The sequence below is a fragment of the Anopheles funestus genome, chromosome 2RL (genome assembly GCF_943734845.2).
Source record: "Anopheles funestus chromosome 2RL, idAnoFuneDA-416_04, whole genome shotgun sequence".
Taxonomy (NCBI): Eukaryota; Metazoa; Arthropoda; class Insecta; order Diptera; family Culicidae; genus Anopheles; species Anopheles funestus.
In genome coordinates this window covers 448,853-474,770 of record NC_064598.1, presented here as the reverse complement: position 1 = coordinate 474,770, position 25,918 = coordinate 448,853, and the positions used below count along the sequence as shown (strand labels likewise).

At 38.3% G+C, this 25,918-nt stretch overlaps 2 protein-coding genes across 21 annotated transcripts in view; one reads left to right on the top strand and one right to left on the bottom strand.

Moving 5' to 3' along the window:
• Positions 1-1,686: 1,686 nt before the first annotated feature.
• Positions 1,687-2,689, top strand: LOC125760448 (uncharacterized). Its single transcript, XM_049420588.1, has 2 exons — positions 1,687-2,124; positions 2,190-2,689. The coding sequence occupies exons 1-2, from the start codon at positions 1,726-1,728 to the stop codon at positions 2,334-2,336; spliced, it is 546 nt and encodes a 181-aa protein (XP_049276545.1). The 5' UTR covers positions 1,687-1,725; the 3' UTR covers positions 2,337-2,689.
• The window catches only part of LOC125775235 (furin-like protease 1), a 64,229-nt gene continuing 40,450 nt past the window's right edge, over positions 2,140-25,918 (bottom strand). For 19 of the 20 annotated variants that reach the window (XM_049445844.1, XM_049445841.1, XM_049420508.1 and 16 more), the window contains 11 exons: positions 19,042-19,263; positions 18,833-18,961; positions 16,814-17,295; positions 16,512-16,717; positions 16,191-16,377; positions 15,883-16,056; positions 15,612-15,730; positions 13,516-15,066; positions 11,899-12,074; positions 11,716-11,806; positions 2,140-3,757 (listed from right to left, as the gene is read on the bottom strand). In XM_049445844.1, the coding sequence (XP_049301801.1) occupies positions 2,919-3,757; positions 11,716-11,806; positions 11,899-12,074; positions 13,516-15,066; positions 15,612-15,730; positions 15,883-16,056; positions 16,191-16,377; positions 16,512-16,717; positions 16,814-17,295; positions 18,833-18,961; positions 19,042-19,263 (4,176 nt within the window). In that variant the 3' untranslated portion in view covers positions 2,140-2,918. The remainder of the gene's footprint in view (positions 3,758-11,715; positions 11,807-11,898; positions 12,075-13,515; positions 15,067-15,611; positions 15,731-15,882; positions 16,057-16,190; positions 16,378-16,511; positions 16,718-16,813; positions 17,296-18,832; positions 18,962-19,041; positions 19,264-25,918) is intronic. The other variant, XM_049420522.1, reaches the window with a different exon arrangement.

Here is a 25,918-nt window from a genome sequence, read left to right as displayed (position 1 = left end):
GGAACCAAGTTCCATACCATGTTTGAGAAAATGTAAAATTTTCCTCATTTTTGAGCAATGTAGCAAAAATTTTAAATGTTATATTTTTTATGGGAATTGGTTGCAATAAGTTTCTTTTCACTTAAATAGTGCTTTAAATTAAAAAAAGAATAAAAAATCAGAAAAAAATTTAAAAAAAATTTTTACTCGAAAATTTCATAAGGCTTACCCCTTGCCATTTTTTTGAGCAATTTAGCAAAATTTAAAAATTTGTTTTATTTTAATGCGAAATTGTTGCAATATGTTTCTTTTCACTGAAATAATGCTCTAAATAAAAAAATAGAAAAAATTAAAAAAAATGAAAATTTCATAAGGCTATAGCCTTTTCTTTTTTTTGAGTAATTTTGCAAAATTTTATAAATTGATTTATTGATTATAAATTTTTCGAGGCGGGTCGGAGCGGCCCGGTGGTGCATGTGATAACGGCACCCGTCCACACGGCAGGACCGGGTTCATATCCCATCCGGACCTTTCCCCCGTAGCATGGACTGACTATCTTGCTACGTGGTAAAATAAGTCTTGATATGGGCAGGCCGTTCTAACCGAGTAAGAAGAAGAAGAAGAAATTTTTGGCGCTTGAAGAGTTCAATATGCATGTCTTACAATATTGTAACACTTTATTTAGTTTCTCTCGTAGATTGTGAGGCCCCTAAACAAACCCCTCCCCCCCCCCCGCGCCACCCCCACCCCCAAAAGGTCGTCCCCCCAATTCCGTCCGATTTTTCGATCCCCTAAAATAAGGACTAACTACGACGTCTGACTGACGAATACGTGATAAAAGTAAGCATAGTAGGCAAGAAATGGCTTACATGGCATGAGCTTACATGTCGTTAAGACAAGAGGAGAGTCTGGATGAACATCTCCTGAACATGTGTGGTATCAAAAAACTGGACTATTGTAATCTAAACATCCGGTAAATTCTCTTTAATATTTTGCATCGGACGTTAGGCAGATTAGCTAATCGAGAAAGAATGTGTAACAAGAACCAATCCTCAAATTTTTCCGTTCGTTGAAATCCTTATCGATTGATGCATATTCTTCCAGAAACGACTCGTTTCATGATTTCCGCCATTAAGAGAACATTTACTTAACACGTGATATAATGATTGTTTCGTGATATTAATTGATTCCATTCTTAGTTGTTGGGTTATAGGACACTGAAACATTACACTTGAAGCGAGAATATTGTGTATACAAAATTCACTAAACACTCTGCGAAGCGATATGTTAATGAACCATTCCGGAAGTTTATGAAGTGTGTGGTTTACTTTAACCAAGTTCGTCTCAATTTTCTCATAGGTTCGGCAGTTAAAAGAAGCCCTGAAGGATGGTGCAATCTTTCACGATGACATCCTGTTTAGATGAATTAAAACGAACTGATCATAGAAATATAGCGCTGTTAATAACCAATTCAAAACGAGAACAGTATTCGTATGGGATTAGTTGCAAAATGTTCTACCAACGATGAGCTCTCATGACAACGTTATCAGGAATCGTATTATCAATTCAATCATGCATATCGAATAATGGAAGTGAAGTAAATTATGTGGCATGAGTGAATCAAGAACTTCGGTTGTAATCTTCGTGGCAATCCCGATGATGGTGGTAGAAACATAAAGATTATTTTAATTCCATTGCAGCAGTTACTCTTGATACTCGAACGAATGAAGTACGGTGTTATAAGCAATGAACTTACACAGTAATGACGATTCCATTCGGTTTAACTTTACATCATGTGATGTTGAATCATCCATCGATACAGTAGCGTCTCAGATTAGTTCACGAACGAATTTTAACTTTCGATCTAATAATCCATCCCATGTGTGGCATAAAAATTGCAGTGGAGATAGTCAAAGCAATGGCTGGTCCTCTATGGATATCCAGTTGCTGAACGATGACCATGAGAAGGCTATACTGAGTGATTTGTATAAAACTGCCGGCACGGAAAGCACACCTTTGACTACATTTAGCTATATCAGTGAGTACATTTGCTCGAACAATATCGACATATGGCCAGGAGAGCTACCAACTTCGTCAAACACCGATGTAAAATTGAGTTTTGCAGAACGGAACGTTGGAGAGAAGGTAAGAACAATCTGATTAGTGAGAACTTTGAAAAGTTAATTGCTTTTTTTTGTATTTACAATCAGCGGTTTTCCAGGGCCAGCCGTATGCATCAACAGATTTATTTACAATCTAAACGCGTGCTCGAGTTGATTTTTACACAAAACCATGAGATACTGACATTATTACGTCGAAAACAGTACACTAATAAAACATTAAAGCGGATTTATTAAATATTTTTGACTCTGAAACCTTTCTTCTTTTTTCCTTTGTGACACTACATCTTCCAAAATTTTGGCGTGCAATTTCTTGACTTGCATTTACCCGTAGTAGCATGTTCTGTGCAATCAACATTTTGTGGAATAGGAACGAAAACGTTGTTAATCGCGACTGGATATGGAGTCTTTTTGTTTTTGCATATTTTTGATTGCGATACAGAAATCGGGGTTATTAATTGTATACTTAATGTCTCCTTAGAATACTTTTACAACGATATAAAACAGAAGTACATTTGTAACAGTGGCACAACTATTGTAATAGTAAACTCATAAAAAAATGTTAAATAAACTTTTACTAAACGTTTCGAGTACTGGGTGTGCTATGGATTCATTTTAATTCATCCTAACTCCTTAGTTTACATTATGAACATTAAAACATTATGATGAAAATATGAGCCTTATGTGCACGATTTATTGTCAGTTTACAAAGTACAGAAAAGAGCTTCACTACCTAAGCTCCTTACTGTACTGATCTCGTTTAAGTTTTTTTGGTTTTCTTTAATGTGTTGTGCTAGGTTCGTAATATGCATTAGAATTTTATGTTTCGACCGTTGACCGATCGATTTTAGCAATAATTTGTGTGGCGGAAACGGGCCACAATACGCCGTCATCATCGCCACTACTAGCGCTTTCATCCTCCTCGAACAGTTCGTCCTCTTCCTGTTCGTTGGTATGGACCCGATCATACCGAATGCTGGTCAATCCAGCACCACCTCCTCCATCACCATTGTCACCTACCATCGTACTAACGCCGGTGAGATCTCCAATGCCGGGCGTTCCCTGGAAGCAATGCAACCAAAGTACGTAAATTGCACCAAATGCGAATACAAGCACTCCACTAAGAAAGAAAATGGATGGAAGGTAGTTGTGGTGCACCAAATCCGAATCCATTGCGACGGAAGGTGAAGCGAGCCCGGATGTTTTCAGTTGAGCAGAAGAACCATTATTAAAGAATCCCAACTGCTGCGGTCGCTTGTCGTTGATGGACACACAAATGCAACTTTCACCACCGGATGCAATCGGTTGAAAGCGAAAGGCAGCTTGACATTCGGTGCAGTCGGTCGCTTTCGCACCGGTACACTTGAGGCAGGTCGTATGGCACTGCAGGCATTGGGGCAGATTAATACTGGAGTTTGGTAGATGGGTTGTTTTAGACGGAGGGCTGTTCATCGATGCATCGACCACCGCATGTTGTTTAAGGCGTCGACGAAGGTATGACGGTGGCAGTGGTTGTTGAACGTTTGTTGCTATTTCATCGAGGTCATCTTGATTGGACGTGCCATTAGTTTCCGGAGTTAGCGATACCGAGGGATATGTTCCTGGAGGACATTGAATATAGCAACGGCCTTTATAATAGTACGCGATTGGTTTGCATTCTGTTGCGAAGACAAGAACAAAAGAGCAAATTTTGCGTTAGTAACGATCGTGTAGAGTTTTGAACGTTATTCCGTGGTGAGATTTGATGTAGATCTAGTGAGCACATGTGAGAAAATGCCACCAATGAAACTAACAATATTGGTAAGTACTGGTAAGGAATAAACTAAATTACACATGCATGCATTCACTTAATTAAGGCTAAATTGGAAAACTCGCAGCTCTAATTGCTTTTTTTAATATAGCAATACGAATAAGAACTAAAAAATGGAAAAAGAAAATATTTGGCGAATTATTATAGGAATACGAATTATAATTAAAAATTAGAAAATGTTAATAATTGATTAGTTATTATAATAAATGCAAAGCGATCGGGTGTTGAGCTTGCTGTGTGTTTTATAATTATGCTTCGTAGTACGTGAACGCACCACCTAAGCTAAAGAATGAAATAATCTTAATCTAAATGTTAATTCAACTCAGAAGACAAGTAAGATTCAATCAAAAAATAGAAAATCATGTATAACATGATAAGAAAATCAAGTGGATTCAAATCTTTAACACGGAACAGAAGAATAAAAAAGATGGTAATAGCATGAGGTGGCGTGTCATGATTTATTTCCTTCTTGTGTTGAGTTTTGTGGTCAATATATTTCGTGTGATTGTGTGTGGTTATTTTATTTTTCCTGTTTCTTTTTCGATTCTTAACATAACCTGCAATTGCTTGTTTGCATCCTCTTTGTTTAACGTGTAAAATCTGTAACGCAGTTACATTCTGCTAAAACATACACAAAATAGGTACAAACATATAATATATATTTGAGTGAGTAAGGATAAACAAATTATATCGTAAAAACAAAACAAGCTCTACTCCCATAAATAGTATGATTAGAGGTGTAAATGAAACGAATATATAACCTTTTTTTAAATTGGAGTATCAGGATGGCTAGCGTTGAGTTTGATCCTGTCGTCGCGCTCACTCAGCGTTTGTTTTTTTTTACAGTAGCTCCGTAATTACCCTGTGAAAAATTAGAATCAAGACCAAAAAGCCATTTTGTTTGACTGCACGAGAGCCAATTTCGAACAGCGATCTCGTGTACGGTTTTGTTTTATGAATTAATTTTTGTTCACAATTCTTTATTTAATTTTTGAGGTTTATTTCGCTATACTTCATGTTCTCTCTTAATAGTTTTGTATTTGGAAGTGTTTTGTTTTGTTTTGTTGGTATCCATCGAGCCATCTACACATTATTTTATCCTTTGCTTGTTTCATTCTTTATTTGGTTTTTCATGTTGTATAACGTGGTTTTAAACGTGTCGGTATAGCTGTATATTTTCGATTTTATTTGATTCTATTCGTTAAATTAACTAATTTACACTTGTCCACCATCATGTGGATTCTGTAAACTAACAAAAGGCTGTTTTATGTTAAATTGACGAATCGTTCTCGGCTCTGTACACTGGGCCGGACGTTCAAAATGCATTTACCACATTACATAAAGAAAACAAAAATGTCTCATACTTGTTTGCCATTCTCGGTAGCTGGTGATACAAGGCTAAGGTTAAAAGTATAAATATTTGCCCCTTCCAACGTTGTTACTTCGATTTTACACCTATCTAAGATTGAATATAGAGTTATGTTGCAGTTCAGCTCGTTATTATCGCTTTGCTCGGAGTTCTGTTCGGAAATTCTAACGGTTCCGATTTGTTCGTTTAGTCTAACGCCAGGAAAAGTCCCTATCCTTGGCCCAGTGTTTTGGTTCTGCAGCTAATTTTTGTTATTTCCTAATGTCGTTTTAAAAAGTTCACAATTTGTTAGTTTGTTCCTAGCCATCGATTGGTTGATTCCTAATTAATTTCTAATATTTCGACGCACGTTAGCTTGTGCTGTTATAGCGTCAAAAATTATTTTTATGAGTATTAGTTTTAGTTACCTACTTCTTGCTAATACACATAATGTCGGATTCGACAAAGTTTTGCTTAGACTTTGCACTTAGACGGTTTGCATGCTAATGGTTAGTTGTCTCCATCAAACGATTAGGGCCCATGAACACTCTTTGAACTGATCACATATGTGTGCCATCCGTAGGATTCTCGTTGAAACACATTCAACACTTATCATTACAATCGATGGTACGAAAAAATTATGCTATTGATGTGATTGATATATGCTACTTACTGTGTGATTATATTTTGTGCAGCACATTCGCTGGCATAACTGTGCGTGAGGATTTTTTTTGTTATTCATTGTTTTTTGTTGTCACTCGGCCGATTCCATTACTTTCTCATCTTGGCGATTTATTGTACATTACACACAATAGATACGATCTACTTATAATCTTTTTATGTTTACCTGCACGATTATTATAATTCATTCGATTCATAAACATAATTATTGTTTATTCGTGAAACGCTGTGACGAGTGACGACTGAACGAGTATGAACAAAAACAAAATGAAGTGCTGCGAAGGAGACGTTTTTGATGATGGATGACAGATTAAATCGTCGATTTAATTTGATCATTTAGCTAGTGAACATTTCTATTTGCTACATCATTGGTTTCCGTTTCCACGCCATTTGCACCTTTACACTCAAGCATATTTTTTCTAGTGGAACCGTATGGTTTTGAGCGATTATTATCGATTTATTGATGTCTGAACGTAGGGGTGTTTACAGCATCTAGAGTTTTCAATTTCATTGATCTCTTTTCTAATATTGAACTAAGTACAAACCAGAATAATTAAAGATATGTGCCATATAAATTGAAGAGAACACTGTTGAAGTACGATATGTAAATCTAGGCTTGAATATAATATGATCATAATTGCAACGAGGCTAATTGGGGATAATTATCAGTGATGTTATTGCAAAGATTACCAGTAAGTGAGTCAAGCAAGGAGTTTCAAGATTAACAATCAAGCAATTCAAGAGTACCCCGTTCAAGAGTAGTAAAAAGTAGGATGACAATCCTACTCGTAAGCGCACCCGCAAACAAATGCAAACCAAATTTCTCCAAAAAGTGATGGTGTTCGGGTGCGTGTTGTCGGAAGGGTGCCGCCTCCCTTTTACGAAGAAGAACTCCGGCGCCATTCCGATGCCTACATTAAGATACTAAAAACGGCTGTAAGGCCTTGGATCACTAGAGTGGCCGTATGTGTTTCAACAGGATTCCGCACGGCTGTGAGAAGCATAAAATGGTTATCGGACAATTTTTATGACTTTACCACACCGAATGTATGGTTTTCTAATTCACTGGATCTTAATCCTCTGGACTATTTTGTTTGGAGCGCAACGTGACACGTGAACGTAAATGTGACATCAATTAATCGTACAGCAACATCAAGGTGGAACTAGTGGAAAAAATAATGTCCGTTTTGCGGCCCTTCCCAGAGACACGGTTGCCAGGGCTTGATCCATGTTCTTCCTATTTAAAAAATGTTCTAAATGACTGATATTTCCCTTTTTTCCTAGAAAACTATCAAATTTGACCCTGTTATTTATATGTGTATAATTCATGACTTTCTATGTAAATTGTTGCTCGGAAAAAGTGCTCAGATGCATACAGTGCATATAAAACTCGTATTAAGAGGAGTGGATTGTACAATCCAACGCTTGAAAAGATACTCATACTATAAATTTCCAAGGGCTCCCGAATCGCTAAATAACAAATTATGCTGGACAATACGGAAGCAGCGTGAGAGCACTTCCACTTCATGCTGACATGCTGATGACAACGAGCGATGCCTTGGAGTACACCATGGGCGTGAGGTGGAAAATCCTTATAAATCGATAATGAAGTACGTACGACAACAAGCGTGACCTTGCTCCGAATAATGGGATCGAATGTTGCCAGCTTTAGCATAATCAAATTGGCGACCAAGAAAGAACGCTTGATTTTGCGTCTATATTTTCATTAAGCTATCTTTTCTCTGCATTCTTATCGATGCTTGGGTATTACTGTTTTTATAGGTGGAATAACAGGGAAAGAACGATTATTGACTGTCGAAAGTACGAATGTCGGAGTAAAAGACGAGCTAGGTGCTGATAGTGATATGATTGAAAATAACTGTACGGACCATTCGTAGCAGAACTTCCAGACTGTCAGATGCACAAAGGACTTTCATACTTCATAGTTACATTCTAATAGAAAACGATTCATAGTACCAAGCAATTTCCAGTTGTTCTTCGACCTGGAATGCCACAAGCTATCCTTAATTTTTCTTGCGTGAACGAGTCTATTTTTCTGTTATGAACGGTGTCAACATAATTGTTCGTTTGGATGGAAATCTGGTTGAAGGACAATATACTAATTGTATGTGCAATACCAAGAAGGGATTTTGATATAAACATACCAGCAAATCCTCCAAATCCTATCGATTGAAACGGCCCAAATGGTGAGCCCAAAATGAGATCCATACAAAAGAGCTCCAAATTTCGTTCTCTTTTCACAAGCAGTACGCGCCACCAATACAATAGCAAATGAAAAATTAAAATAGCTACTACAAAATGAACTTCGATCCCAGTAATGCGAGAACCATAATAATGCTGCTGAGTTAATGCATTCCTTCATCAATCGATTTGTGAATTCCATACCATCCAAGAAACTTTTGGTAGTCTTTTTAAAAAAGAGACAACCTAACAGATCCATTCAAATCAGTCAGACATTGTTAATTTGACTTTCTCTTTCTCTTTATACATCGTCCATACCTTCAAAAAATAATCCGCGGTGGTTCATTATTTATTACAGCAGCATTATAAAACACTGTTGTACGCACCTGTGCAAGACGAAATATTAATTTCGTTGTCCTTTTTTGGGATACATATAATTTATGTGTCATCCATCAAGTAAAGCGCTTTTTATATTCGTCTACTGATATTCAAAAAACAAATTAACACGGAAAATACTATCCCATTTCCTTTTTTCCAATTCATTCCCTTTTTTGTAAAATTCATTTTAAAAAGCGTCTCAGCTGTTAGTATTCAAATCTTTCCGTCATAGGCAAATTAAAAGAATAAAGCGACTGTATCACTATAGACTGCGCAACTGTATTAGTGTGGATTATTTGATTAGGCCCGTTTGCACTTTATTAAAACAGAAGCAGGTGCTATGACTCCAGCAAAGTTAACGACTCGTGAATACGTTGTACCTACACATATCCGATCTAATACACTCCTTTTCCAAAAATTAGACCTACTTATATTGTGTGTTATATCACCATTTTTCCAATGGCAAAGAATCATAAATACTAAAAGAATGCCAGACATTGATCGGGTAGCCAGAGGAATTCAGAACAGCAATGCTTTTTAAAGCATGTGGAAGCAACAAACAAAAAAAGAACACTGAATGGTATACCGCAAGAGGTATACGGCGGTTCGATTAGAAGAAGGTATGCAAAACGTGTTCAACCAACTGGATCAGTACCATGTTGCTAACCGAGCGTACTGACAAAAGCTTAGCCAAGGCCAAGTGCTACTCACGAAGTCTACAGCCGGGATCGTGGCATGGCTGACCCCATTTGCATATTGAATAGGGTAAAGGGTAATAATGCTGTCGTTCGGATGTGGCAATTTTGCATCCATCATTCTGAAAGCGAAGACGATTTTGCATCACTAAACCCGGAAGGACTATTTGGAATGAGGCTTAACGGAACTAGTAAGACCACGTGTCCGTTTAGGAAAAGAAGAATGGAAGAATAGTGCGGGAGATATGATACAATGCAGAGAAATTGAGAAATTCGGAAATGTATACTGTCATAGTTTTACTTTACCGTTCACCAATAATCCTATTCCGGGTGTTTATCGAATTAATCTATGTACTTTCATTCATGTTGTGGCGGTTGCAAAAACGAAAGACGAAAAAAAGCCAAAATGCGTGGGGCAGAATCTAAAAGTATTGTTTCAAAATAATACATATTGCCATTTTCATTGATGAATTATTTTACACTATTTGAAAAAGCTCGTATTCATTTTTTTTATGACAGGAAGCTAAAAGTGAAAGGTCGAGGATCAGTCGCTCTAACGATTGATGGAAAGCAGTTGCTTCAAACCAACGTCTTGTTTGTTCCTCAACTTAATTTCTTTTTTATTGTTTTTTTTTTATCGCGCACGGCAATCGGATTCTTATCGAAAATGGCGTATGCAAAGTAATCAGAGATAGTGGAGGTTCATTTGTGGAGAAGACATTTGTGATTGTATCAGCTGTACTGAAGGATCAATGTCATGTTGGAATATTAACGACACGAATGAGCCAATGTTGAGTTACAGCAGTAGCGTACAGTGGCGGATCAAGCTTTTCGGAGGCCCTAAGCGGAAGGCTAATCGGGGCCCCAAAAGTATGGTCGCACTGTCGAAAAACTGAATTTTGAAAAAAACTGACCGGGGAGTTAACTGTTTTCAAAAGTGATGACCGGGGGGGAGTCATTGTTGGAGGCCCCTACTGCACCTGCTCGGGGCCCCTACAACAACACAAACGACGAAGTTTGGGTGGGGGGCTGCTCAAGGAAATACCTTTAGCTAAAAAACACTCGCAAACCTCTGCGTTTGGTTTTCAAGGAAGAACAACCCATTGATAATGCTGGGGCCTCGGCTATCCATATCATTCCTTGGAAATCGTTCGTTCTCGGTTTAAAGGGGCCCCTGGCTGCTCTGTACGATTAAGCGAGAGGGTCTACAAAATCACAACCTCGTCACCGCCCTTGTGCGCCAAACCACCGCAGAACCTGAATGGGAGAGAAAAAAAATCGCATTGTCGTAATCCTGGAACCCCGGTTATCCATGTTCTTCGGAAAACGTTCGTTCAGGGTTTTAAAAGGACCTCTACTGTTCGAGTTCGATCAGGTAATAGGTAAGGGGGGAGTACTTCTGCTCGGGCTTCGTTACGTATGAAATGTCGTCTTTCGGGGCCCCTCCCAACGACGGGGCCCTAGGCGGCTGCCTACTCCACCCACCGTTAGATCCGTTAGGTAGCGTTTACCCATTATGACAGGTAGCGTATACAACAATTGGAAATAAATTAAATGTGCACACGGAATTTACTCGATAGTTTGATAGCAGCATACAGTAATTCGATTCCGGGCATCTAATTTTTCTGCAAGTGTTTACATTACGCTTGACGATAACGATACGATACGACGGAAAAGTAATAGGAAGTTACCAATAGCGCATTAACAATCAGTAATTGATGTTTAGACTGTTTTTTCGCAATATAGAGTTGTCCGGAAATGAAAGCTCGTCGTGATATTTGGTCTTTCTTTGTAATTTTTAGCACAATTCGAAAAGTCTATCGACTTTAACATTTTTGGCATTAGTGTATAGAAAGAAAGTAGGAGAAAAGCCCAAATAAATAGTTATAACGATAAAAGGTTCTGGGAAGTGAAGAAAAGCGCGCAAAGTGTTCAGACTTTCCGAATATCCGAAAATGAAGGTCAGCTACTGCATTTCGTACGAATAAATCGAAAAGTTTTGATATACGGTAGTTTAGATCGATTCTAAAAGATATGTAAACTATGCAAAACTAAAGTCCAACTTATTGAAATATGTGATAAATGTGTTTAACGTAAAATTTAACATCTGAAACATATCTTAAGGATTAACAGCAAAGTAAAACTTTGACTCTGATTAATCGGAACACTGAAACGTCTGCCTACTCGTTTCTAGATTTGTTAGCCAGAAAAAGAAAAATCACATCATAACGTACACGACACTTCACAATGCTTCGGCACAGTTTGAGGCTGAAATTAGATCATGTTTTTTGTATCAGTTTGCTGTACGTTTGCTTCTTTGTTCGATTACTGTTCAGTTATATATTTTTGGCGTTTTTTTCTCCGCATGGTGATGTTTATTCTGTATTTGGCGTTTTCTGTTGTTATGGATGGCAAACAACATTAACGATTACCTAGTACCGATTGAGCTTACTTGTCTGTCGGAGTAAAACTGTGATATGAACATTACAAACAAGGACAAACCTATACAGCTGGTGGCATCAAATCGTGCGCAGGATATCGCCGTCACGTCGTTAGATGAGGTCCTCTGTACCTCACTGTGTCCCTCGCCAATCTGGAAGAAATAGCGAAACGCATATAAATCATCGAACCAGTTGACGAACATCGAACACGAAAACAACATCGAAATATGTTGTGATAACATACCTGTTGCATATCTCGCCATTGGTCGCTCGTCACGCCGCTGTCAAATTCTAGGGCATTATGTTCCAGTTCACCTCCGATATTACTATCATAACCGGGTTTACCAAATCGAACCGGATCATTTGATTGAGCAGGCGTTTCCGTGCCGTAGAAAATAAGATCCCATTGTGTGATTTGAGCTGTATTGATTGACGTAAGAAACAAATATAATTAATTAATTTGATTTAAAAAAAAACCTCGTGTCAAATGCGCATAATCATGAATATTTAAATTACATTACATTCTATTCCAAGGAAAAACAAAGAAATAAAATAACAATGAAATAGACGAAAGTTTGTAAACATAAAAATACAACAGTATACAAAAACAATTCAATAATATTTGTAACAAGTAGCAAGTAGCCAACCTATAATAATAATCAATATTACTAACATTTTTTACACTACAAGACGACAATTGTGATAAATATGCATTTATTGTGTTCAAAAAACAATGAAATGTTGTGTTTTTTTAGTAATAAAGAACGGCCCCAGTAGCGGATCAGGCTTCTCGGAGGAATTTTAGCTGGGGCTTCAAAATTAAAGATGTTTGGTCTGTCGACAAACTGGGACAATCTGGGAGGTTTTTGATTTGCATCGGTTCACTATGAACGATTGCGAAATCAGAATTTCCGAAAGGACTAATCGGGAGGTGTACTGATTTCAAAAGTGCTGACCGGGTGTCACACCACTAGCCTACCGTTAGGTTCGACACTAGCCAGGCCGTATTACTTAATAAAATGTTGTTCATGTGATTAAAATTCTTGGCTTAACGACCTTTAAGCATTTCTGGCTTACTAAACTTAATTTTATCACGTAACCAGATGGACAAATCTTGCTATGGGGGATCGATCTAGATGGAATTTGATGCCCGTTCCTGTCGTGTGGAACTGGCGCCGGATTACACACACACATGCGCGCGCGTGGGCGGCTCGGTGGGTCATGTGATAAACGGCGCCCGTCCACACGGCAGAACCGGGTTCAAATCCCATCCGGACTGTCCCCCCGGTAGCAAGGACTGACTATCCGCGTGACCTGTAAGGTCGTTAAAAGCCAAGAAGAGAGAGAGAGATGCGCGCGCGTACGCACTCGCGCAAGCACGTGCTGCCTCCAGAAGCTGAATTGATCGGATGCTGATTACTGACACGGTCAATAGGATTGCTGATGGATGAGAGCTGTGGTTGTACAATACGTTTCGAATTGTTGATAGTTTCTGTAATTTATCATTCAAGAATTCATTTTGAATGTTCAAAAAGAATGCATACTCCTATTGACTCTAACTCCTGATAAACCAATCATTTATTGCAAATGTAAATCAGTTTCACAGCAACACGTTTCCCACCGGAACCATCTATTTAACTACACCTAATATTTTTTCTAGGTTCTAGTTTTTGAAAAACATAAAAACAAAATGGAACGAAGCCAATAGCTTTGAACATATGTATACCAAAATATTACAGTATTAACGAAAAGTTACACTTTTGCTATGAAATGGATGATAAGAAAAATGGATAGAAAAATAAAAATAAGTGCCAACATAAGGAAACTTGATTATACGCATTAATTATCAGCAAATAAATACCCTTTCCGTGCTTCTGGTCATTGGAAGACGAAATAAAGGAGCTTTGCGTGCGACTGTAGTATGGTGAAGATACGTAAGAAGGTGCAATCGGCTGTAAACTGGATGAAATTTTACGAGGTATCGCATCAATGATGTCCGAATCGGGGAAAAAGATCTTGGCACGTGATGGTTTGCCAATTGTAGAGGCACTACCAGAATCGAGCGTAGTGCCACCTGAAGCGAGCATAATTCCAGGTGGTACCGATAATTTCGAGCTAGAAATCATCGCTCCTTTGCCAGTCGTTTGGAATTGGAAGTTATTTTTAGTTGGGCTAGAGCTAGAACCCGTCGTGAGATTAAGCTTCTCCACCGGAGATGGAAGTGGTGAAACTTGACCTGATTGCCCCTCAGACAACGGAGGTGAGTGTAGATCGTGTTCATCCCGAATAGAAGAGTAGGGCTGTAGTTCGGGATAAAATTGCTGTATTTTGTCGTACTGCTGAAAGACCTTCGGTATGCGAGCATTGATGGAGGATGCGGCCGGATAGCGGTCATTGTTTATTGGGCTTGCGGTAACGGTGGTACCACTGAACGAAACCGTTAATGCCCCCCTTCCAGCGCCCATACTACTTGAAGGTGATACACTCCCACCATCCATCGTTGCGCTTTGCTGTGCGATCGAGAAAGAAGACGCCAAAGTTGTTGATGTGCCGCTGCCACCTGCAGTCGTTGTTGCGGCTGTGGTTGTGGTCTTCCGAACCGATCCTGTAAATCCAGTATTTGAGGAGGCTAATGATGCCGAGGATTGGTTGGAAGAAGAAAACTTTGAGGGGGGTTGAAATCCATTTTGTTTGACTTGTTTCGGAGCCTTGATAGCGATTTGCTTATCCTTTATATTCGAGGTCATCACTTGGTATTTGTCGCCTTTACCGTAATTCATAGCTTGCAGTGGTGACACTGGCTTTTGTTTTGAGGAGGGATTTTTTCGGCCACCAGTGTTTGTATTTCCGGCACCATAGTTGTTGAAGTACATGTTAACCGCCGGCTGTTGGTTGACTAGCGTTAATGAAGGCCGTACGGTTGTGGTTTTTGCAGAGTTCTTATTTGCCTTATTTTTGTTGTTCTTTCCTTTGTTGCCACGATTGTTATTACCATTGTTGATGTTGCTGTTACTGATACTGCTAGTACTAGTCCCTTGACTATAGGCCGGTGTTATTCCGTATTGAACAGACACCGATGAACCCGTTTGTTGATACTGAGTCTGATATTGTAGCTGTTGCTGTTTGCGGTTTGGTTTTAAAGCAATCGACGACGACGACGACGATACAGCCGATACTCCTACTATTCCTGACGAAGATACGGAGGAAGATGTGGACGACGACGACGCTGAAGAATAGTAATTCTTTGATCCTCCACCGACCGTATAGCTTTTGAAGCCAGTGGCAGGAAGAATTGGTAGAAGTGCCTGCGATGGTGTTGAATGTGGTCTCGAGACATTCGGTGGATCGTTTGGATCCGGAGGAATATTCGTACCGTAAAGCACCAGCGACCAGCCTCTTATAACAGAGTATCCTAGTCCGAAGTATTCGATATACAAGAAGCATCCAGTTGAATGTAGTAGCATGTGGAGAGATTGATGCATTATAGATAAAAGACAAAATGTCTGAAACGTCTCGTAAACCGCAGATATGTTATTTGAACATGAATCGATAGAAATATAAAATAAAATCTATCAAACACTTTTCAGCATCAGTGATAACGTTGAAATTGGTTGTAAGCAATGTCAACGGATGCATTTGTCAAAGAAACGCAATAAAGTAAAGCAATACGGTTTATCGCAATTCGATAAACTTATTGGAATAAATGAACCATTGTATCCGTATACAGTTAAATAATAATCCAATTAGTACTACCCACTTTAATAATATTTACACTTAAAACATACTAACATGGTTAGTTTAAACAATATTTGCAAAAACAGGGAATTTCTGGTTAAGATACATTTTTGGGAAGTTCTTTAACCATGGTAACGATAAATTTATTTTTGTATTTAAAATTTAGTGGTAGATTCGATGACCGAAACTTAAGAGTCAGCTTACATTAATCACTGAACTTACCTAACAAACGACCTTCGTTGTGGATCTCCAGCTGCCAGGTACCGTGGGGTGCTTCACCCCACGTATGCACCGACATGAACGGCCATTGATTAAACCCGGACCGTGACAAATCATGGGATCTAACGATTCCAATATGTATGCAAGTGAGATGAGAGAGCAAGGAGAATGAAAAAATAATAACAATTTAAACAAATTGGACCGTGAGCAAATAAATTGCAGTACAGAGAAGAACCATTCGTTTTGCAGTAGTTTTAAAGGATTCTTTCTTTACCTAGGCGTAAGTAGCGTGACCCGTGTTCCAGATGGTGATGTCAGGAAGATTTTGATATCTCCACGTCTTTGCGAAGTGAGGGTAATTTTTGCCTGTACGTGCTCCAGATAGTTCACGCCCATGCAGTGCTCCACAATCAACTGCATAGTCACTTTGGTTCGAGGAGGTATTTGCCTGGAAAAAGGATTTTTTGTAAGCAAAACCTAATACACGTAGCAAACTGATGTGCTTCAAAAGGCTGTCGGAACAGCATTGAACGACGGGCTAGAATTTAAACCTGATGATGTGTAGCCATACTAAAAACTTACTTGTCTAGATGTCGAGCGTTAATTTCACAGACCTGCTGCTCCGGGACAGTTTTCCAGGTGCGTGCCAAACGGACCATTGCCGCTGCATCCATTAGACCGTAACCGAACGAATGAGACACTCTTCGACCGACACCGTTTACAGACCAATTCGGATCGATTAGGTTAGCTGGTTTCGCCGTGCGAACGACTGAAAAAATCCAATTTTGAGCAAAAAGGGAATACATTAGCACGTGCTTTTGGATACGTCCAACGAACGGACTTGCTAGTGCTAAATTTAATTTTAAAACGAATATTTAGAGATATGGTCATTGTTTGACTTACCGATATGTTGGAGGTCACGCCATGTTAGATTACGGTTGGCTTCTAAAACTAGTGCCGCAATGCCAGCTGCCAGGGGTGCCGATGCAGAGGTGCCCGTGTGGAAAGAAGTGCAAGTATGATGAAGATCCGTTGTGATCACTTGCTTTTCGTTCGTGTTCCCGCTACTGTACGTCGTTGCTAGCGTTGAGCTACACATTTCTGAGAACCTGCAGCAAAAATGCGATACCACCATTAGAAGAACGTTAAACACTTTCTCTATTTACACAACAGGATTGATGATTTAACGAAACCTAAGTACTTACCAAGGCACCTGACCCTCCTCTGAAGTGGATGATATCGAAAGCGTCCAGATGGAGTTGGTGTAGCCATCACAGTTACAGTTGTCATGCTCACGACCACCGTTTCCGGAGGCCCATATAAATATTGAGCCCTTGCCCCCACGTCCGTTTCGAACACCTTCGATAAAAGCGCGAGTTGCCAGCTCGCCCGGCCCGTCCACTGTTTTTCCGTCATCATCCGGGCCCCAAGAAGCACTGTAGATGTCTATATGCTGTGAGTTGTGACCCAATGAGCGTGCTTCTACAATATCGGTCACGTCTCCATCCAACATTCGCACTCCACCGACTTTCGCTCCGTACGCAATTCCAACCGCACACTTTGAATTGTTTGCCGTGGCCGCTACTTCACCAGCACACCGTGTTCCATGACGGTTTGAGTCGGTTAGATCGTAGTGTGGCATCGGATCGTTGTCTGAACTATTTACATCATAGGAGGCGTAAGGATCCTGAATGTGAAATGAACATGAAAAACGAATTTAAAATTGGATAATTTTTACGCAACTATGTCATGATGTTAACGAAACGTACGGATTCAGTACTTTTCTAAAAAACTTAAGAAACTTTTGAAAAATTCTTTAGAAACAGTTACATAGGAGCCGGGTCCACACGACAAGACCGGGTATCAAATCCTACCCGCACCGTAACCACATATCAAGGAATGACTGTCCGACTACGTGCTAAAAATAAGATTAGTAAACCAGAAATGGTTGGCATGGCCTTAAAGGCAACCAAGAAGACGAAGAAGGCCATGTAATAGGGCCGATTAACTAGTACGTTAACATATTTGGATTGTTTTTCTATATATAGAGAGTTAATGTTAAAATTCAGAAACGAACAAAGAATGAACTGGACATCATAAGTGTATACCAATGAACTGATTTATAATTTTTATTACTATCATCATCCGTCATGAAACAAGGGTAAAGTGGATGTCCATGCCTGTTTGTTCATGGCCAATCGTTACGCATCCACATCAATTCAACAGTATGTAGCTTATTGCGCTAGTCATCCTCTTCGTATTTGGGGTTATGAAGCAGGAGCTTTAACCCTCTTTGGCCTTTAAGCAAAATAAGAGTTTTTAAATACAGTTACAAGGTAGATTGCTTTTATGCAATGTCATTTCAATCGAAATTAAAAAAAATCGGTAATTCTTAAGCTTGTAATTCTTTCGTTTAGAAAAAAAGCAAAGAATGGGCTGGTTGACATATATTTGTTTTTAAAGTTAAGGTCAATATAAATATTCATGTACACGTATGCGCACATGCGCTGCCGGTCATGGACACACCGATCTGCGTTCAAGTTCTGTTGAAATAGTAACATTTGAACAGAGAACGGGTTGCAAACTTTCATCCAAAGGATACAGAGAATGGGTGACTGCAATTAAAAATTCTGCTTACGACAGCTTACATCGTTTCGACAACGAGAGCTGCCACCATCAAATCGGTGGTACAAATGTAGCACCATTCTTTTGACCTGCGAAACTATGGATGTACAATCAGGACACCACGGTCGAACGCAGGGACCAGTGTGTATGTATGCACGGAAAAAATTGTTTGCACTCCCTAGAGATGAAAACGGAACAAGCAAAACACGTGAACATGAAAACTCATCATACCGATGGTAACTGAAAGAATGTTTTAGTTCGTGTGTTGGAGCAGGGCGCAAAAAAAAGTTAAATGTATAAGGGTAGTTCAAATGAACCCCACAATGCTGCTAGTCAAACTTCGATAACCACCAGGAGACAGTTAGGAATTTTTACACCATGTTTAATCTTTTCGTGCCGGGTATCATTATAGATTGTTCGTATGGTATAAAGGATTTGATGACATTTGCAAGCTATTATATTTCAAATCTGTTTGATACTCGATGAACAATTTCATGATGTTAAGTATGAGCTTTCTTTTACTGATGATGGAATTCAAACGATACCTTGCAATAATTTAACCAAAAAGTAAGCACTTATTTCATATTTAATTTGCTTACATAGTTATGCTCCAAATCCGGATGATCCGATTCCAGCCCATCGTCCAGAATCGTTACCACGACACCTTTCCCCGTTACACCTTCTTTCCAAGCAGGAATCACATTCATATCTAGCCCATTACCGCGGTTCTGTAAGAAACAATAAACAACATTTATGATTGAACGCACAGTTTTAAAACTCATGCAGTTCATTTAAAACAAATACTTGCCAAGTACCACATTTCAGGCCATTTCGGATCATTTAGTTGGATGGGCAGCTGATACGATTTCGTGAGCGATCGGAAGTCGCGCTTCTGGCGGGATTTAGCTCTTTGTTGTTTCGCCCAACGAACTCTCCGGTCCGATTCTAACCGTTGTTGGTGTGGTTTAGAAGGATTCAGTGAGCGTTTGTGCAGTCGACTGTGCTCAAAGTGGTAGTGTTCGTGGAAAATCTGTCAAAGAAGAGAAACAGCGATTAAGGGTATGGAAATAGATATTCAAAAGTTAACAAAGAAATCACATATTTTTTTCTAAAAAATAAAACAAATTTGTACTTGTGCTATGACGATTCTTATATGTATTTATGGTTCAGTGAAAAAATTCGTGTATTTGTTATGCTTTATTACTAGATTATTTTAAACTTTTGATATACCTAAATGAATAAATGTAAAGGAAGGATGATTTCGAGTATTTATTATGACATTATTTCGTCCCGAAATTTACTCGAAATTTTATTAAATTTTATACTCCTTTTCTTACCCGTTTATTCATGAAGAACGCCCTGACCGCATTGATTAACCCAATATGTATGTACGTAAATATTTTTTACGAATTTTATATGCTTTGGCTCATCCAATACAATCCAATTAATTTAATTTAAACATTGCATAGAGAATCAATATGCCTCTAAATTACAATATGCATCGATGTACAAACACACTCTTCACAGTTAATTGACTTTATACATTCGTATAATGTGTCATCTTTTTAAGAAACATTTGAGCTTATTTTAAAATTTGAAATCAATTCAAATCTATAACTAAAAGCTGTAATTCCTGTTTTGTTAAAACGTAGAAAGGCGTTTACATTTGCTGCAACCCAAAGTAATTGTTGCTGTGAAAATGCTATGTCCTTTAGGATTTATTTTCAGTATGAGATTTCCCGGCAGGAATTCTTCGATCGATTCTGCTCGATGTTTTGACAGATACGGGCTTAAAATTTTAGCTTTCTAACTTAAGGTATCACAGACCCCCATATTACTTGCGAATTTGTGTTAGCTCACCAGCTATTAGGAAAAGCTACCCATAAATCAGGGTTCAGTTTCAAACCGTTAATTTAAATTTAAATTGCAAAACATAATGACAACACGATAAATCGATACTCTGCAGCATGAAGGGTCCATTACGAGTCAAGTAGGTATCAAAATAGATAGCATTAATTAAATAAATTATCGATTTAACGGACTACAGCAACGAGAAAGATCACGAAACGGTTGTAGCGCCGGGTAAGTAAGAGAAATAACTATTCCAAATATCTGCAAAACTGTTTCAGAACGCACAGAAAACGCTTGTAAAAAGACGAAACGTAGAAAAAAGTTCTTTTTCAACAATGAGATGATAACAAACATTTTGGCAAACCGCTACTATATAACAATCAGATATATCAGTACCGGAGTACATCTTGGCACAGGTTTTACAACGATTGCCGAATATTTGTTATTTTTTTGTCAGATATGACCAGCAAAACTTAGCAGTGGCAAAAGTTTGCGTTTTTGCCAACCTTCTCCCTTGAAGATCTGCCACAAAACGAAGATTCCGGGTCAATATCTAGAAACGCCTTATAAAGAAAAGCGAACTAGAATATTGCATACTCCATCATCTAGCATGGCCGGCAAGGAGAAAAGCAAATAGTCTGATGCTGGCAAATACATGTTACGCCTATTTCATGCTCTTTTCTTTAGTTGTTGTTTTTAATTCTCTGAAAGCAATAATAATTATAGCTTCGGTCAGTGACTTCTTTTATAACAGGAGGAGGTCTTTTGAAACAAGGGAAATGCAGTAGCGCATTATCATCCAATAGAAGACAATTGTACTTACCGCTCACCCATTTGTCTCTCTAGCACATGAAAATGAAAGCGCTCTCTGCTCCCAACCGCAGCGAAAAGACATTAAGGTTAAATCCTATCCCCGGCAGAAAACCCCGTATAACTTGCCGGCGATACAAACCCTCCTTTTACTCATCCTTTTGTCTACCATTTTCTTCCTTTTTTGAAGATGTCGTATGCAGCAATGTGCAGTAGGGAATAAAATTTTGCAGCTTTCTCTACTTAGCCTAGATATCGAAAAAGTACAAATTTCTTTATGGCGTTCTTTACAAATTTTATGTACTACGAAGCTTTCGTTGTTCCCGCCGCGGTTGGCAGTGAAAGCATGCGTTAAAACGATTCGTCGCATCGGAATTTCTGCCAACACGACTTGAGACACGCTAAACGTAGAGGAAATCCAAGAGAAGTTAGTAGTATGCTGCAGACCAATGACACTTCATGATGCAAAAAGATTTTTTTATCTCTGCTTCACATGCTCACCGGATACAAACATACAAACAAACAAACTCAACTGCAGCAATTCCGCAATAACTCATTGCTAGAACTATAAAACAGTCCCTCTGGATGGTAAGTTTTTGGCACAATTCAATTAGAAGCACAGAAGACAGCAAAAGAAAAGCCCTGCTATCTGCTCGATACTTTTGATCTCCTGTTATGTTTGACGATTGTATCGGAGTAATTTCTTTAATAAGATTTTCGAAAATCGCATTCACAATTTTAGTTATATTTTATTTTACCGAACATACATTACTGTTGAAATAATCTATCTTAAAATGTGTTTAAACACTTTTTCTCCCGGAGTCACAATGGTGCTCATAATGGTGACGATTGCAAACCATCGCTTCGCACAAGCGACGCCGTAGTCAATGTTCTTAAGCGTATTTTAATACGCTGATATTAGAACATTAAACAACAAATCATGTGCTACTTAATAAAAATAAAAAGAAAAACTATATCACACTTTTGTCTAGTTTGTTATTTTATCTATAGTTTTTATGACAGCTCTGTTCATATCATATGAACAATAATGATAGTAATTAAAAAAATAAATAATAATAGAATAATAGTAATAATAATAATAGAATAATAATAATAATAGAAGATAACATTTCTTGTGAATTTTATTTCATTTTAGTTTCATCATCATCACCTTTATGATCGAATCTTCTTCCAGCAATAATGGTAAACAAGTATAGCTGAAATCTGCGTGGAATTCAAAGTTTATTTAGTGTAATTTTAGAGTTGCACGCTGACCGATACTTAATATTTGTTGTTTGCATTATTAAAAGATACAAATATACGATTTTACAAAACAAAAATCATCGTTCTCTATTCCAGCAACTCTCCAATTAATCGCAAAAGTCAGCAGTTTTGCTTTCAAAACAAAATAGCTTTAGCAAACTATACCAAGACAAATCTATTAGCTTTAAGCTAAAGCTGCATCACTGTGGAGTACCTTAAAAAATATTGTTTTATTCTAGCGAACTAACGTCAACACGTTGTTGAAGGTATATATTAAAATTTATTTGTTATTTGTAAAATCAATAACTTCTTCCACGAATCCACAGTATGCGGCCACTGAGCCGCATCAGAACTGCAATTGGCATAGAACGGAACCGATTTCATCGACTAAAACGAATCCTATGAATAATTTATGTTTTGTCTTTAGCCTTCCGGTGCTTCGGGATGTACTGATCGTTTTTATCAAGCTTCATAACACACATATACAACTGACACAACGCATCTCTCCACGCGGCCTGCGCAGCGGAACGGAAACGGTTCCTTGGGAGATTATAAACGCATTCTCAGCGTCAATTGAAATCCTATTCATCGGTATCAATCAGTGTCAGTTTCAGAAGCTATCTTACCACAGAGTAAACCTTTACATCTTAGCTATGGAATTTAGGGTGCACTTTGCACTGTTTTTCACTTTGACGCTAAGCCGTGTTGTGCATTGCTGAAGAGGGCATGTATCTTATTCTTATCGAAATTAAAGATAAATAATCATATACCTTGACGAAAAAGGGTGCTAATTATTTGCTAACTACATCATATTCAGGTGGAATCTTTGGCCGGAAATGATCCCAAGCCTTGGAAAGAGTTCTTATGCTAGCACTCCCTACCCTACCCTACGCTTCGACAGTTGGTTTGTGCGCATGCAAAAATTTATTAATTATGCTGGCGAATACTTCGAAAAAGATCAAAAAGCATTTTTTATATTCACATTTTTTTCATTAGCCAATAGCACCCTACGTAATGTTGTGTATAAAGAGAAATAATGTTCGTATAATGTTCATAAGAAATTCACTGTAATAAGCTCACAACTGAGGTAACTCGAAAACGCATCCAAATTGCATTACAAATAGAAAAACAAGCGTTGCAAAAGCTTTTCCAGAAAATAGAAAGTTATCTGGAGCCAATATATTGTTATCTTAATACAAATACATTTGCACCACTGTTAGATGCTGGATCAAGGCTATTTTTTAAAACATACAATTTCCAATAACATTACTGAAAGATGCAAACTTTTGACGGAGAAAAATATGCCAAAAAGCAAATGACGCCATCCATAGCCACCACACTACTGCTGCCACCACCAACTAGTAAGGTCGCCACTACGAAAGGCATGAGCGACGTTGATTATGCTTCCACAGTGTTTGGAATTATGATACGGATCCATCATTTATGATACCAGTAACGTGGCGTCACGAAATGACATCGATGAGACGTGGCAGATTGGTGATGGTGATACGCATGAGTGATGAGGAAAAACATAACTCAGAATTATTTCCTAAAAATTGGATCCTAATTCGATTTCGTCCCTTGCCACTTTATACATGTGATAAGCTGTTTGTTAGTCGTCTGGTATTATGTTCGTTTCCTATTTTTATTAAAATGGATACAAATTTGCTTATGGCAAGATATCTTATTTATTTTCACATGTGTGTCATTTAAATTAAGTTGCTAAATAACGCTAGAGCTAAAGTAAATATTTTAATTTTATTGGTCTAATTTTTCACTCTCTTCCTCTCTCTTTTCCTCTCTCTCTCTCTCTCTCTCTCTCTCTCTCTCTATCTCTGTCTTTCTGTTTAACGAGTTCTAAAGTTATGTCTTGTAGAACCGTCCCCGTTTATCACATACACGGCATAAGCTATGCGTATCAAGTACTTGCTTGATTCACTAACTAACGCTGAAATAAATCAGTATCGTCCTAATATAACCTATCAGGCCAATATGATAATTTTTGGTCAATGAAATAAAATCCAATCTATTAGACTGCCATGATTGGCCCTTGGGGCAATAATTTTACTTTTTGTCAATAACATTTTGTCCTCTCTCTCTCTTCTTGGCTTTGACGACCTTACAGATCACGCTGGCCTTTTCTGGCTTACTACACTTATTTTACCACGTAGCCGGATAGTCAATCCTTGCTACGGGGGAACGGTCCGGATGGGATTTGAACCCGGTCCTGCCGTGTGGACCGGCGCCGTTTATCACATGCACCACCGGGCCGCCCCTATTATTTTGACCTATTACATAGTATTGCTCTATGAATTTTCACCCGACAAACTGCTATTGAAATAGAAAATGGTTTTATGTTGCTCAAGAACGAGCAACATGGTATGATTCGTGCGTAGAAACTGTTTTCCACCTCTTGGACATGGTACATGCACATCTTTGCCTCTAGAGCGTAAGTCTTATAATGTCTTACACTTTGTCCTTCCTGAAGAAACATTACGTAACGTAAAGCGACGGTGGTGCATAAAATGACACGGAACAAGTAACGAAATTAATATTTAATCTAGTCCTGGTGATAGATGAGAGCTGATAGAAGAGAGTGAGAACAGATCGTTCGATACCATACGTCTATATAGCATAGCAGCTATATAACAGCTCCTGAAGTTTCCTATTCATTCAAGTTTTTTAAATGGTTAGTTGCAAGTATCAGGCAACGCACAGACTTAGCAAACGATGCACTAGCAACGACATGCACCCATTGTGTGGAACTTTTCTTCTGTATGCAGAGAAGAAGGGTAATTTCGGCTCGATACAGATCTATAAACATTTCGGTACATTGGCAAACGAACGGAAGCTTGGAACCGCAATCTCGGAAGTCAGAGAGGATTAAAAGTAATCTTTTTAGAACCATGCTCCTTCAAAGAATCCTAACATATTTTCCACATTAATTATAAGTAGCTACCATAGTCGTAGTATATTCGCATGATAATTTAATAACAAAGCAGTCTTAGTTATTTCTTGAAAGGATAATATCATTTGTTTTTTACTTTCAATTTATTGACGAAGGCGTGTTTTGAGGTTACACTCCAGACACACACAAACGCAACAAGAGGAAGCACCAAAAGTGTCCCTGGCTCCATTGACTTTGCTTGTTAGTTTGATCTTCCGAGTCAAGTGATTTCATTTTAAATTTTCAAGTATTCGTTCAACTGTTTATGACGTTTGTCTCCCTATTTTCGTTCCCTTTCATTGCTTGTACAGAGAAATTGCATATACATAGAGCGCGTACTGTTTGCATAAAAAAACAACAGAAGAAACAGACAGACCGATGAAAAACCACCACACTAAAGGAATTTTACAAAGCGAAGCATAAGCATATAAGCAATATGCTCATATTTTTCTTGTTCACAAATTTGCTCTATAATGTAAGCCAACATCAAGCAAGAGGAATATTTGGCCTTACTGCAAGAATATTGGTTTATAATTGGACGGAATCTCCTCCACTTTTACCGATTGCTCTTAAGTTGCGTCAAAATCAAAAGGCGAAGAGTGTACCCATTTTATTTGTATGCTGCCACCACTCACGCAACCTACATACATTGCTACGCAATAAACTTTGGCCATGATTTGAAAGTATATTCTCACATTTTCGAGAATTTATCTCGACCTACTCCATCTCTCCTATAATACGGCTTTTATTTTTTGTTCCTATAACTGTTCCACATCCAATCTGAAAGTTGCGTATGTGCACTTGACACAAATTT